At 34.1% G+C, this 14,009-nt stretch overlaps 1 protein-coding gene across 4 annotated transcripts in view; it reads right to left on the reverse strand.

Annotated features, from left to right (window-relative positions):
* ABI3BP (ABI family member 3 binding protein) overlaps positions 1 to 14,009 on the reverse strand; it is a 199,234-nt gene that overhangs the window by 134,368 nt on the left and 50,857 nt on the right. For all 4 annotated transcript variants that reach the window (XM_088140806.1, XM_088140805.1, XM_088140804.1 and 1 more), the window contains exons 5-10: positions 13,362 to 13,537; positions 10,712 to 10,773; positions 5,815 to 5,863; positions 3,632 to 3,703; positions 3,024 to 3,116; positions 1,556 to 1,633 (exon numbers count right to left, since the gene is read on the reverse strand). In XM_088140806.1, coding sequence (XP_087996932.1) covers positions 1,556 to 1,633; positions 3,024 to 3,116; positions 3,632 to 3,703; positions 5,815 to 5,863; positions 10,712 to 10,773; positions 13,362 to 13,537 — 530 coding nt within the window. The remainder of the gene's footprint in view (positions 1 to 1,555; positions 1,634 to 3,023; positions 3,117 to 3,631; positions 3,704 to 5,814; positions 5,864 to 10,711; positions 10,774 to 13,361; positions 13,538 to 14,009) is intronic.

Raw genomic sequence — 14,009 nt, forward strand, 5'->3', positions numbered from 1 at the left:
TTTAACTGAACTGCTAACATTTAAGTATATGTCTATGGGATGCTGCTAAATGTATTTCAGGCTGCATTATTGTCATTCTCTGTACTAAGGTTCTATACAGTATTCATATTTATTTCACTTGGACTAGGAGAAATAGAAATTAAGATTAAAATTGCTGGAAGAAACATTAAGCTCAGATATGCCAGTCATACCACTTTGGTAGCTGGAAGCGAGGGAGCTTTAAAAATTTTCTCATTGAAGGTTAAAGAAGAGAGTGCAAAAGCCAGCCTGCTGGTCAATATTTAAAAAAAAAAAAAAAAGCATGATGTCAACAGACAATACCAATATTGTCAACAGATAATACTAACAGAAATAAGCAGAAAAGAAGTTGAATTTGACAGAACCTAGGCTCAAAAATTCAAAGGTATGGTGACTGTAGCTATGAAATAGAGACATCTACTTGGGGAAAATATTACGGTTTCTTTGGCACAATCTGTTAACTGCAGATTAGTGATGCCTTTGCAATCATATTTAGAGAACATGAAAAGATGACATTATCTTCAACTTGCTCCTGAACTTCCAAAAAGGCAGCCTTAACCTGTTTTCTGCTTCTATGTTAATGGAGTGTTTTCCAGCTTCTTTCAGCACAAGATGAGCTGTGCAGTCTATCTGCAGTGCATCATACTGAGGTAAGATTAAAGGAGAGACATGATCTCCCCAGTCCCTGGGCAATGATTTTCAAGAGCATTTGCTTTGTGAAAGCAGAAGGGTCAGGTCTCTGCTCTGTGCCAAAAAGCCATATCCCCAATTTTTCTTGCTAACCTTGTTAGAGCTGACATCAGACACCTGGTTTCAAGGGTTTGGAGGAATGACAAAGAAGTATGCATGGCAGTGACAGAAGGTGTCTCAAATGATCAGAGAACTGTTGGGGAAGGGGGTGGGAGAAGTGGCTCTTTAGCTATTACTCATCAGAGTAATGTTGCCCACACAGGCTCAGTAATGCCTGATCAGAGGGGTTGAGTGGATACTGGTTTTGACATGCTTCCAGCAGTCTTCCTGAATACCACTGGACAAAAATGCCCATCCACCCATGGATTATTTGCTGCACTGCCTAATATATGGGGAAGAAAGGCAGATTTACTGGAAAGGTGTTTGGTCTCCTGCTGTCAGGTCTCAAGTCCCATGGAATGATCATTCCATGGATAATTAGAAAACTGGCACCACTCCTACCTATCTCCACCCACTGCTTCTCTTGCCAACTTGGGGAAACCACAGCTTCCCTCCTTTTGATAAGTCAAAAGCTGGTTCCCCGATTTCTCTTCCCATACATCTTCAACTGCTACTCCCCGAAGTAAAACTGCACAAAACACAGATTAAGCGCTCAAGTGTTTTTCACACATGTTCAGTGGGCTTCTGGAAGTCACTGAAAAACTGAACAATAAAAATCAGGAAAATGTATGTCTCTCAATATATGTTGCCGAATAATGTAATGTTCTATTGATTTTAGTTCAATATAAATAATTAAATAAAAGTCCTTGTCAAATCACTATATAGAAAGAAAGAGCAAAATAATTACCAGTCTCGGATTGTGGGGTGATTTCTTTTACCTCTGATGTCTTTGATTCTGCAAGCCATTCTTGAGTTTTATTCTTAGCTGCATAAAGCAAAGAGTAGAATTCTTACTTTTTAAAGGAAAGAACTATAACCTATATCTGCGGCTAATATTAACTACTTGTATTCAGGCTGTGTGAATTAGTATACATTGATTCAATTTACTGTTTAAGTTAGTAGAGCAGTATTCCAGTTCACCATATGTACTTTTTACACTCTCAATAGGTGCATCTATTTTCATTTTCAACTTTCCTTAATATAAAGAACTCACACCACATTGCCTGAAAGTCTATTATTTTTAATGAAAATTTCTCAGGAAATAATTTTATTATATACATTTCCAGATGTAAATGTTTTTCTACATACATTTTCTGATGCAAGCTTTTTTAAATTAAAAAAATGTGTTTAAATGCAACATTTGGAAAGCTATGTTTCTTCCAAATATATCTGTCATAGGCAAATTCTTTCTCTGTATGTAAGTTTTACCAGAGAAAGCCAAATGATAACTAATTCAGCACTACCATCTGTATTCTGGTGGAAATTGTATATTTATTATATATTGCTGAGTCTGCCCAGGACAACAAAATCCACAGTAAATGAACTAAAATTCAAATAAATAATATATCTAAACATAATTATAGTAATTTGACAGAAACATTGTCAACCAATCTAACAAAACTGACTATAGCAACAATAACAACATTAAATAAATCCACTCCCATAGAACTCCGTAGCAAAATCTTCTGTACATTCATGAGACTTGATTTTTTTTTTTTAATCTACTCTGATTTCCTAAATATAACTGATAGGGAAACAATTGAATTAGTTTCTGAAGCAAATCATGACTTAAGCAATTTAATTTAGCACATTTATCATTTAAAAAATTGAATAGATTGATTTTGGAACTTTTACAGGTAATAATCAGAAATAGTCTCCCGGGATACTTAAATGGAAAAAGTCACTAACAGGAAATAAGACCTGGCACATCAGAAACAACCATAAACTGCAGTCAGTTGGACTTTATCTACAAAGCATTACTTTTAAAGTCCTTGTTAAATAACAATTTGTACTAGTTGTAATTAGTACAATTAACTCTGGAGTCATAGCAGAAGTTAATCTTCCCACTTGCTGTCATAATATCTTTCTGAAATTATTTCATTACAGAGTAATAGAACAAGGCTATGCTGGCCTAGATCTAGCTTCTGTAAATTTGGATTTTTATCTGTATCTGCCTTAGTCCAGCATAACCTATGGTTAGTTAGGCAAATAAGTAAAGTGGCCTTCTGGAAGCTGTATATAGATCCAATGACTTATCTGGCATTTCACATCATGGACATAGTTAAGCATGTGGCAGTTGTAATACTTGACCAGTGGACTACATTCAGCCTATGTGTTCAGAGTAAAATTCTGCTCATTTAAGGCTTTCTACTTACCTAGAATTTTCTTTGGTTTTTCAAATACATCCAACCTTGAAGAAGATGGAGTTTTCTGTTGTGTTGCATTGAAATCAGGAACAATAAGGTGCACTACACATACAGATAAATGAGTCATTCATTTAGAAGGTTTCTAATATTCCAGTTATGTAGAGTTTAGTCTCAGTAGTAGAAAGGGTCAGTTGGAGGAGAAAGAGGTAAGAAAAGAATGATAGCTTCATCTTATAAACATAGAAAATTATGTGTTCATTTTTCAATAACTGATATTGAAGAACAGGCTTCCTTTACCACCCCAAACAGGCTTTCTTGTAATTACAGTAACTTTTTCCTGGAGATGTCAGGATCTCAAACCAAAATTTTAATGTCATTCAAGAAGTGATAATATTAATGAAATAAAGTATTATTGTTATTAGCAAAATTGGCACTACCATTTACAAAAAGCTTAACTACAGATTTTTTAAATTCCTTTTTTATATGGCTTCATGATCAAATGCAGTACAAACTAATAAGATTTAGTTTAACTATTATATCCACTTAGAGCCTCCCAAAAATAAGTTGTGAAAGTAAGTCACCAATTGCCTATAAGAAATAATGAACATCTTAGTCACCTAGTATTGGTCCTGATAAAGGAGACTTCTCTAGAATTTTAGACTGTGTCCGATGTGTAATATTTTGAAGAACTGTGAAAATAATAAGAATGAATTATAGATACAATATTTTAATATAGATCTCTTAGAAATCTATATACCTGTTTTTGTGTGATAAACCTGATACATATTATGGCTGATATGAATGCTTCTGAATGTTCTTGTACGTTTATTATCTACTAATTTCTATTAAATTATAGATACTTTTGTCGATATTTACAAAATTATGAAACTCAATATTCAGTATTATGTAACATTACATAATGAAAAGATGGATCTGAAGGTGAAAAGTTATCAGACTAGGAAACTTTGGAAACTTCAGATAGGGCAATAAAAAAATCACAGTGATTTTAGTGAAAGTAGTTTTGGCAGCTACAAGAGAGGAAGTAATGCACCAGGTCCAATGGCATGCTTGAAGGGCTTGCCTTTCAAGCTAACAGAAAATGTTCCCATTAGCCTATGTTGCAAATGGAATTTCTAAAAATGAAGGAAAAAATGAGCGCCTACATGAGAGGGAAATTTATATGTGGTTGTTATAATAGGGACTATTTACTAATTATTTCTTTAAATTGGCATGCAGCCCTTCAAAATCATGCTTTTCCACAGCAGCTTCTATCACCATTTAAGAATGAACAGAAAAATTGTATCAAGGAAATATATTGGGAGGCTAAATGAATGTATGTCATCTGATTAAAAGACAAAATGGGATGGGGGCAGAGGGAATCAGTGGGATAGATAGGTACAGAAATAACACAAATAATCTTTTTTTTTTTGACATCATACAGAAACTGAGGGAATGCATAGGCCAAATCTACAGAAGCAGCACTAATTATTTGATAAGACATGCATCAAAATGCAGAGTCTTTATCTGGAAGGCAGAGAAAGAGGAGAATGTGAAGAAGAATATGAATTTTAAATGAACTTTTCTATTTGTAAGCAGAACTGAGTGGATAAGGTTCACAATGAATTATAATATGGTGTTGAGACTATTCTCAGTTTACTACAAAGTTGTACTGGATTTGAAGAGCAAAGAGTTAGTGGAAGGACAGCAATTTTTACATTGTCAAAAAGAAGAGGACTGTCTCCAGACATTCTTTCCAAAGAAGGAGCACATGACCACACTAATAAGTGGGAATCAGGACAACTCCTTAAACGTCAGCAGGCCAATTTGTCAGGCACATTATTTTATTAAATAAATTACAGGTAAATATAAATTACTAGGAGACAGCTGTAGCTTTCTCTGGAAGATAAGACCATATCTACCAAAACAAACTTCTCCCTTCCCACTAGCCATGAAAACCACTGGAGGATCTGAAATGGACAGTCAATCTCTTACTGAAGCCTTGAATGCCACCATCTACACACTAAGTCTCGAGTGATCCCTGTTCCTAAAGGAAAACAAAACAAAACCCTGAACCATGGTAGATAATGTACGTGATAATATGTTACAGGTTATTTCTACTTAAATTTGGGCATACCTATCCAAGATTCACTTTAATTTTTCCAGTACAGATCTCTGGGTTCCTGATATAATGACCATATGCAAAACTGGGTTCTTGGACTAGATCTAGTCATGCAAAATGCTGTACACAATTTTTGCTAAGTGGAAAATAGTTTTCCTGTTGGGAAAGAAATATACTAAAATATAGCACTTATCAAATATTACTAGAATACTTTTTAAAAATCTACTTGACAAGGGGCCAGAATCTTGTGAATTATCAAAATCAATATATTGATATGCAGTACAGCTTTATTTGCAAAAAGCTTGTGACAGTATTGATTCTGCATCGCCTTCCTTGAATTGTTCCTATCCACAGGCTACATAAGGAGGGATTCCTGCTTTGTTGCCAAACCATTGGGGGGGAGGGGGAAAGGATGAATTCAATCCAAGTTTTATTTGATTTTCTGCAAGGATGACAAGTTCTGCTATATGACTTGACTACTGCAAGATTTCTCTCACATCTGAGGGGAATTGTCTGAGGCAACTGAATTTGCTGAAAGAGGTGATATTTTAGAACATTTCTACCATGCTTAATTAAAGCATATTTATTTATGCTTCCATTGCATACAAGCTACACTCATAAATTCTTTTCATGCACATTCTTTCTATTCTATAAATATCAGCATGAGAAGTCCCACAATACCTTGTTTGATTACTTTAACTGGAACAAGAGTTTTTGAATCTGGTATAAACTGAAGAAAAGAAAAGTAAAAATAAAGGGATACATGAAATATCAGTATATTTTTTTAAAGTCACAAATACTGTTCTTTCTTTCTAAAATTTATTTTTTTCAGTAGTGCATATAGCTTTCATATGCACAGCAAATGCACTAGATGACAGCTTATTGAATTATAAGCATTTTCTTTGTTTATTTCATAGTAAATATTTTATGAAGTGCTTAATTTCATAAACACATGTCATGAATACCCATTCCAGCTGCTGAAGGGCATCAGAGAAGAAAAATGGGGGAAGGATGTTGTAAGCTAAGCACTTTAACTGTTGCTGCCAATCTTTTAAAAATTCTTAGAAGCCCTGTTCATTTGGAAAAAAAAAACAAACCAAAAAACCCCCACCCCATTTGTTTCTCATTCCTACAATACAAAAAAAAATCCATTGTTTTTGTCCAGCGATGATAACCCAGAGTATCAGGGAATCTGAAATAATTATATTTTAACTGATTAGTTTTTCTTCTTGAATGACTAAATTATATTTTGGACGGAGCTTGTCACCGCCTTTTAAAGAGGCCCCAGAAACAAAGCTTTCAATGTGTATTTCATAGTCAAGCATCACCTTATCTTTTCAACTAATGAATGAACAATTTTTAAAAATATTTTTACAACATTTTAGTTCCACTGAGATAATTTACCCAAACATCACACAAGGTTGCCTAGCCCTAATTTAATGTTTTTTTTAACACTTACATTCCAATTTGACAGCTAATGGACCTAATTTAAATTTTCAGGGCACTGTGTAAAACTTGATATGTTTGGCTCATGGAAGCCCAGAGAGCTTTTACCTACTGCTGCAAGTTAAGGATTGTATAGGGTCCATCAAATCTGAATCCATTCCCACAACATCCAAATTTTAATTTTTTTGGCCTGCATTAAACTGACAGTCTAGCAACAAATAATCCTATGGGTCCTTAAGGACTAACCAATCTGTTATGCCATGATATTTTTATATCCAAGATTAAAATTCATCACAAGTGAGGACACAGCCTTTATAATTCACTTTTATATGATATCTGAGAATATATATATATATATATATATATATATATATATACACACACACACACACACACACACACACATATACACATACATACATACATACACACTATATATCTATATCTATATATAAACTATATGAGATAAGCGCACTGGAAGGTAGAACTATTTAATAGAAAGTAAATTAATTATATTCCTATTTTTTTAAAAAAAATTGACACACACCTAAAAATCTGAATCAGTCTTAACACTTAAGTAAAATAACAACTTGATCTAACTGATTCATTTTTTTTTTCTCCACTTCTTCTGCAAATATTTAGTAGACATTAATGGAGCACTGACTTGAGTAAGTAATAGGCTTGGAATAAGTCAGATTCTGGATTCAGACAATAGAACATATTAATCAAGCCAGAATGGATACATCAGCAAACCACAATTTCCAGATGTCATTTGTTGCCAAAAATAAACTATGCTTCAAATGAATGGTCATATTATGCTAAGCTGAAAACAAAACATCTTTGATATGGCATTATGTGTGAACTAGGTCATTAAGTGAAAGCAGCTATAGGACTACAGTTGAACTTACTGACAAAACTGAAAACAAAGAATCAGGGCCAGATGCAGTCCATTCATGTTCCATTCAAACAAGTCAAATGTGAAATTGATGTACTTTTAACAAAAATATGTACCATACTAATATTGCATAAATTCAATGTAGTACAATATAGTCTAGAAGGTGTTGAGCTAGGACTGGGGACTTCAGGTGTGAATGCCTATCCCAATATAAAGTTCATTGGGTCATTCTGAACCAACCAAAATTTCTCATTTCAATCCACTTTACAATCTTTTTATTGTATAGATAAAAAGAGGGAAGACTTCCATGAAAGGGTTCTTTGAGTTCCAGGGAAAGACAGACTGAAAACCTAACATTGCAACAAGCCCCCAGGATAAAAGAAAAACAGGATTTTCTTTTGGAGATTTTCCAAGAAATTATGAGCTCAATATATATCCCATATAAAATAGTGGACAATGTTGTTAGATAAAATTGTAAAGCTTTTGCAGTCTTGCTGAAAAATAATCAGTATGACTTCGGAAAATGTAAGTTAGTGTCACTAAATTTTAAAATTCTTTGAGAATGGCAAGATATATTAGGAATTTCAATAGGGTCTTTTCTTTTTCTTTTTACAAAGTCTCTTACTAAATGTAGCAGTTGGGAAATTCTACCTCTTCCTTCCTTGATTCTAAGTAGTTAAATATAACTTGCACAAAACAGGTTCTTTGTATAAATCATCTGGCAATTGCTTTAGCTTAGCTTAGCCTAGCCTAGCCTAGCCTAGCCTAGCCTAGCCTAGCCTAGCCTAATCTCATTTCCTCCCAAAGGAGCTGGCTAAGATAATTTAAAGCACGTTTGAAAATATTGAGCTTTTCTTAGGTGTTGTTGTAAAAAATTCATTCTCTGATACCCATACTACAATATATGTTTGTACCACAGTCTGTCAACATTATATGGTATAAGTAAATCATGCCCTATTGATGCTCAGTTGACTGAAATAAAATAAACTCAGTTATCACACATACGGGATATGCTAGGCAGTAGTTACACTCAGGAGTGTATGTAAAAAAAGTCAAGCTGGTGCAACACATGTAAAAAGAAATGGGATTCAATCATGCAGACACACATACCGCCCTGAGGACACCTCTTGTTTTACAAAACTTTACTAATTAAAACAAGAAGGCTAAGCCATTTTTTCAGAGAACAAATGTGGAAATTTAACAGTTTAAAGCACTCTGCTGTGCTATAACATTATATGTGAAGGAGAAAAGGAAGTAAATGAAAATGCATATACCAAGTTCTGTTTTTGATTTCTGGTGTGCTAAAAATCATACACAGGCAGAAAAATTCCAATGTTCCTTTGGACACTCCAAAGACTCAGTGCTCTGACAAGTTCTAAATATTTGCCTGTTTGTTTTTTAAAATTAGCTTCCCTTTTATATTAAACTAATTTGGGGTGGGGATGAAATGCTTTTTCTGTATGTTTTCCAGTGCACCACTGTAATATCCTTTTTAGGAACATTAATAAACATGATATGCCATGTTGACTCTATGTATTAAGTCCTTTTACATTAGCAATGATGTTGCAATTTAGAATACTTATAAGCTCTCTTTGGTCATTCTCATAATGTTGCTAACAAGGGACAAACAAGCTAATTCTGTCTCTTTTCCCAGACCTAAGAATCCTGTCTTCAGTAACCTTGCCTTCCTTTCATAGAACATGATTGTCAGTAGAAAAAAGCTTCTTGAATCCATGGTATATAAGGATTCTTAACTGCATAAAGAGCCTTCAAAATTACAAAAAACTCTTCTATCAACAGATACTTTTTGTGGAGGAAAAACTGAATGATAGCTAAGGGAGAATGTAGGTAGCATGCTTATTCTTGTTCCTTTCTCTGCAAGTAGAAGCAACACCCACTGATAACAACTGAAAAGGGCTTGTGCTCTTACTTATACAATAATCGGGGGTGGAGGGGAAGAAAGATTTAAACATTGATGTAATTCTCGGAAACCAGTGTTCCAACTCTAAACATGCCAAGCCACTCATGAGATGCAATGTTGGACTATATGTACTGTATATACTATATGTAAATCCAAAGTGGATTGCTAGTACATTCCCCAGTATACTGTAAATTCACTAGGATATTATAAATTAACTGAATCACTGCACTGCAACCAGTGTGAAAGAATTCAGCTTCTAGTGTCAACAAGATGATGACTCATGGCAGGAAATTTCCTTAAACTTTGGCAAAAAAAGAAGAAAAAAAAGAAAAGGAAATCAATATGGTGGTCCTCAAAATATCTAAATTAAAGGGAACTCTCTTATCAGTTTAAGTACTAGGCTAAGGTTCTATAGTTAGAATTTCCCATTCAGATTTTTAGATGGCTTCATATTAACTTTTGTGAAGTGATAGCTGCCTAAACTTGCTGCATGACTTCTTGATAACTTCAGTTGTACAATGAAGCAACTGTTACATTTGATGAAGTCAGATTCCAAAAATTAATGTTACAATAATGTGTGAATGTTCAAAACTTCCACTGTTTATCTTACAATACTCACACATATTTACACATAGCCAGAAGTTACAGATGATCTTCATGTAGTTAGAACAACCTTTCCCAACCTGCCCAGATGTACTGAAACTAGGGATAGGGAAATTTCACAATCAGCACTGTCTGGGAATTCTGAGATATGTGGTCCTAACTCACCTGGATGGCAACAGGTGGGAAATGGCTTTATTAGTGCAAGAAATAGTAAATTATTAAGATTTACTTAAAATCTTACTTTTAAGATTTACTTAAAATCTTAATGTGCTGGAATGATACTAAATCATTTCAACACAAGGGAAAGGAGATGTGCTGGGAACCTGTATTATATTACTCTGTACTTCCCAGTTGCTTGGTTAAAAGATCTCAAGTCATATTATAGAGCAATCAAGGGCCAAACAATTGTAAACCAAGTATTTCAGCTCTAAAAATCTTCTATAATAATTCACATAATCAAAAATGTATTTAATACTAAAAATACAAACAAGACAATTAAATCCAGTTTATCCTGACCCTGCTTTGGATGGAATACTTCTGATGTGAAAAGTGAGAAATATTTGTAGGGTCTCTGAATAGGAATTAATAGCAGTGTTTGCATATATTATTAATTTTTGTATGGAAAAAAGGAAAATTTCAGATTCACATTTGATACATCACTTATACAACAAATATGCAAACTAATAAAAATAAAAATAATTTTCATTGCATACCTGTGTTTGGATTTTAGGTAACTTGTAGTTGTTCTGGAGTTGTCCATTTTCTTTGTTTTTACCTGACATAAATATATATGTATATATATATATATGTAAAAATCCTCCAGTAGTTACATAAAGATACATACACACACTAATCTTATAATTCCAAATGTAATGTGATTTCTTCATACTACTTCCCATTGTTTATGTCACAGTTAATGATAATTTTAATGAATGTATTGGCCTGTTCTTCAACTTATATTTAAACTCTAGCTCTTTCCTGCAATTGTCAGTGATATATTTAACTTAGGTGGGTAATATTTATGGGAAAATACTCTATTTTATTTATTTATTACATTCATAGCCCATCTTTCTCCTAAAGACAATGCTATAAGCAGATGACAATAGTAACTAATTCAAATATTTAAACTCATCAAATAAATACACAAATAAAAAAGTATATAATAATAATAATCTCACAAAACCAATGTCAGTAGCATATCAAGTAAGATGCCAAAAACTGTTAGCATTAACATGTATTTACAACAATTGTCTGGCTGGTCCTGTCCTCATATTGCAGTAGGTTTCAAAATCTAGGCTCAGTCATTCCAAGAAGATCCTCTCTCAACTTCCCGCTGAATATATTCCTGGTACTAGCACAATGGGAAGGACATCTCAAAGATTGTAACTTGAAGAGGCCCATAAGAGAAAATGCAAAACTTCAAGTAGCTTTGGCCCAACTTTTATGCAGCTTTATAAGCTATAACTAGCATCTATACATATGTTCAGAAATAGGCTGTTATTGTTAACTAACGAAGTAAGAAGATGCTTCTCTCTCATGCTTTCAGAATCAATAGCCTGGGTTCAGGATTGTGCACTAACTAAAACATCTAAACAGTTTTCAAAGTCAGCCCTTTAAAAAGCATGTTATATTACACTAAAACATGGGATGTAGCAAGATTTTATATAAACAGGAATGGGCATATTTGGCACACTAGGTTTAGTAATACTAAAGAATCTTCTGAGTATTCCACCATTTTCACTCTAGCTCTCCTTTCATTTGTTTTATTATCCACAGTTCTCTTGAAAACCAAGGAGAACTGTAAGAGAAATCACCTAGAAGCAGTTGGGTTTATGGGTACAACCTATGATGGGGGAAAAGTAGAACAGAATAGATGAAATAGGAAAACAGAGGAACAGATACTTAAGCAATTGTCATTGTCTTAAATAGGTAATTTATTCATTCATAGAAATAAGCAATATTTAAACTGACCAGTTAAAATGCTGTTGGCAAAAGCTCATACATTTGATAAAATATAAGTGCCATATTCATTCTGTGTACCTAAGAAAATCAATTTCTCTGCGGCTTTCTTATTTAAAGTCAGGAGTGGGTCACTTGAGGACTCACCCCCCCCTTTTTTTTTAAATAAATACCATATTCCCTCTGACTACATCATTGCCTCCCCTCCAAAAATATTGTCCTCCAAAAATATAAGTAGGACACTTGGCCACCAAATGTTGTCTATCTTAAGATATTTAAAACTGGTATTTGGAACGTATAACTCCAAAAATAAATAGACTCTCCTACTATGAAACTTATCTTTGCCTAGAGAGTGTGTGGATGGAGTGATTACTTTAAGTATAGGTGTTTAAGGTGGCTGTATAAGTGGAATAGTGTTACGTATAAAAAGAAGAAGAAAAGGGGGGAAGTCAACAATTAGAGTCTTTGCAACAGCCTTCATGGGAAGAGGGAAAAGTGAGACTATGAACATTTTTACCAGAGGCAGTTAAGAGACTATTTATCATGATTCTCACTGCTGTCTACAATAGGAAGATAAAGAACAAGTGGGTGTGTGATAGTCCCCTTCTATGGAACAGCTCACCCTCTGGTCTGCCTCCACCTTATTCGGTTTCCAAAAACATGGCTTGTTGGGAAGGCATTTGAGGATATGGGGGTTTAGCACTGTGATGGTTTGGGGGGGGCATTTCTGTGTTGGACTTTTAATTTTAATTTTTTTAACCCTTGTTGTGAAATTCTGTAATCCACTTAGAACCTGTATGAATTTGGTGGATTAAAGTCTAAATGAACAAATGAAAGGAATATTTTAATTAAAGGCACAGGAGCTCTGTAAAACCTCAGCATTATTTTCTTAACATTAGAAAGGCTGATGCTGTCTTTTGTTGCTCCCCTTACCAGAAAGTTCAAATCTGAAAATCTGAAAAAACCCTAAAATAAAAGATTGCATATAATGATTTGACTTCAAAAGATGAAATTCAAATAAAAAAGCCAGCAAAGAAGGGTCTTTACAGCCCTTCTAAACAACAGTAGGGTGAGGGCCATCTGGATCTTGGGGAGAACCTCATTCTAGAAGGCACACTTCTGGGGTCCCAGTAGATGGCATTGTTTAATTGAAGGAACCTGGATTGTGCCAACCTTGCCAGATTGAATTGGACAGGCAGATATTATGAAGAGAGTTTATCTAGTCTGGGGGTTATTCATGTGTTTTTGTCTGTGCAGTCATGTTCCTCTTTTAAATTATGTATTGTTTTACAAATCGTAAGCCACATAGAGTCTTACAATTTTTAAAGCAGCTAAAATTAAATAAATAAATAAATAAGGTTTTTATTAAGCAGTGAAAGTTTGAAACTGTTACAAATTACTTACCAGCCACCTTGTGAGTGAAAATCTTACTCCAGATCCCATCACCTGTATTGTCTTTCACTCCAAATTCATAAATAGCGTTAGGTTTCAAATTGTCCACCACTGTTTCTGTAGTTGGACAAAGCTGCAGAATCCACTTCTTATTCTTGTCCTTTTCTCTGTAGCGCACTGTATAAAATCTAGTTGATAAAAGTAAACATAAACTTTCCATCTGAGAAAATGAAGGACATTTAAAGTAATGTGTGCATCTTTGCTGAAAGCAAAACCAAATTTATTATGGAAAACTTTATGCATGTATTCAGTTTTACTTCAGACATTCTTGAATTGTGGGAAAAGGACCCTGAGACGGTAAGACATTAGACAGAGTTAATTTCATTGTCTAAATTGAGGCAGTATATGGGTAGTTCATTCCAACTATCCAGATTGAGGCAATGGATTCATATCTGATCAGTGCTCCCTCACGCAGGTTTCTTAGCAACCGTGCTAAACTAGCTGACCTACATTATGCTTTGTGGGAATGACAGCAATTTATTTCTTTCATTTTATTGTAAATATCTTTGCAAATGCAGAGCCTTTTAAACTTCCCTTTAAAACATAACCTAGTTTTCTCATCTGCCTGTCTTATTTCTCTGTATAACACATGTAATCAAG

Source organism: Python bivittatus, unplaced genomic scaffold (assembly GCF_059951505.1).
Source record: "Python bivittatus isolate LINGU-HERP-01145 unplaced genomic scaffold, Pbiv_v1 ctg000340_np1212, whole genome shotgun sequence".
NCBI classification, from domain to species: domain Eukaryota; kingdom Metazoa; phylum Chordata; class Lepidosauria; order Squamata; family Pythonidae; genus Python; species Python bivittatus.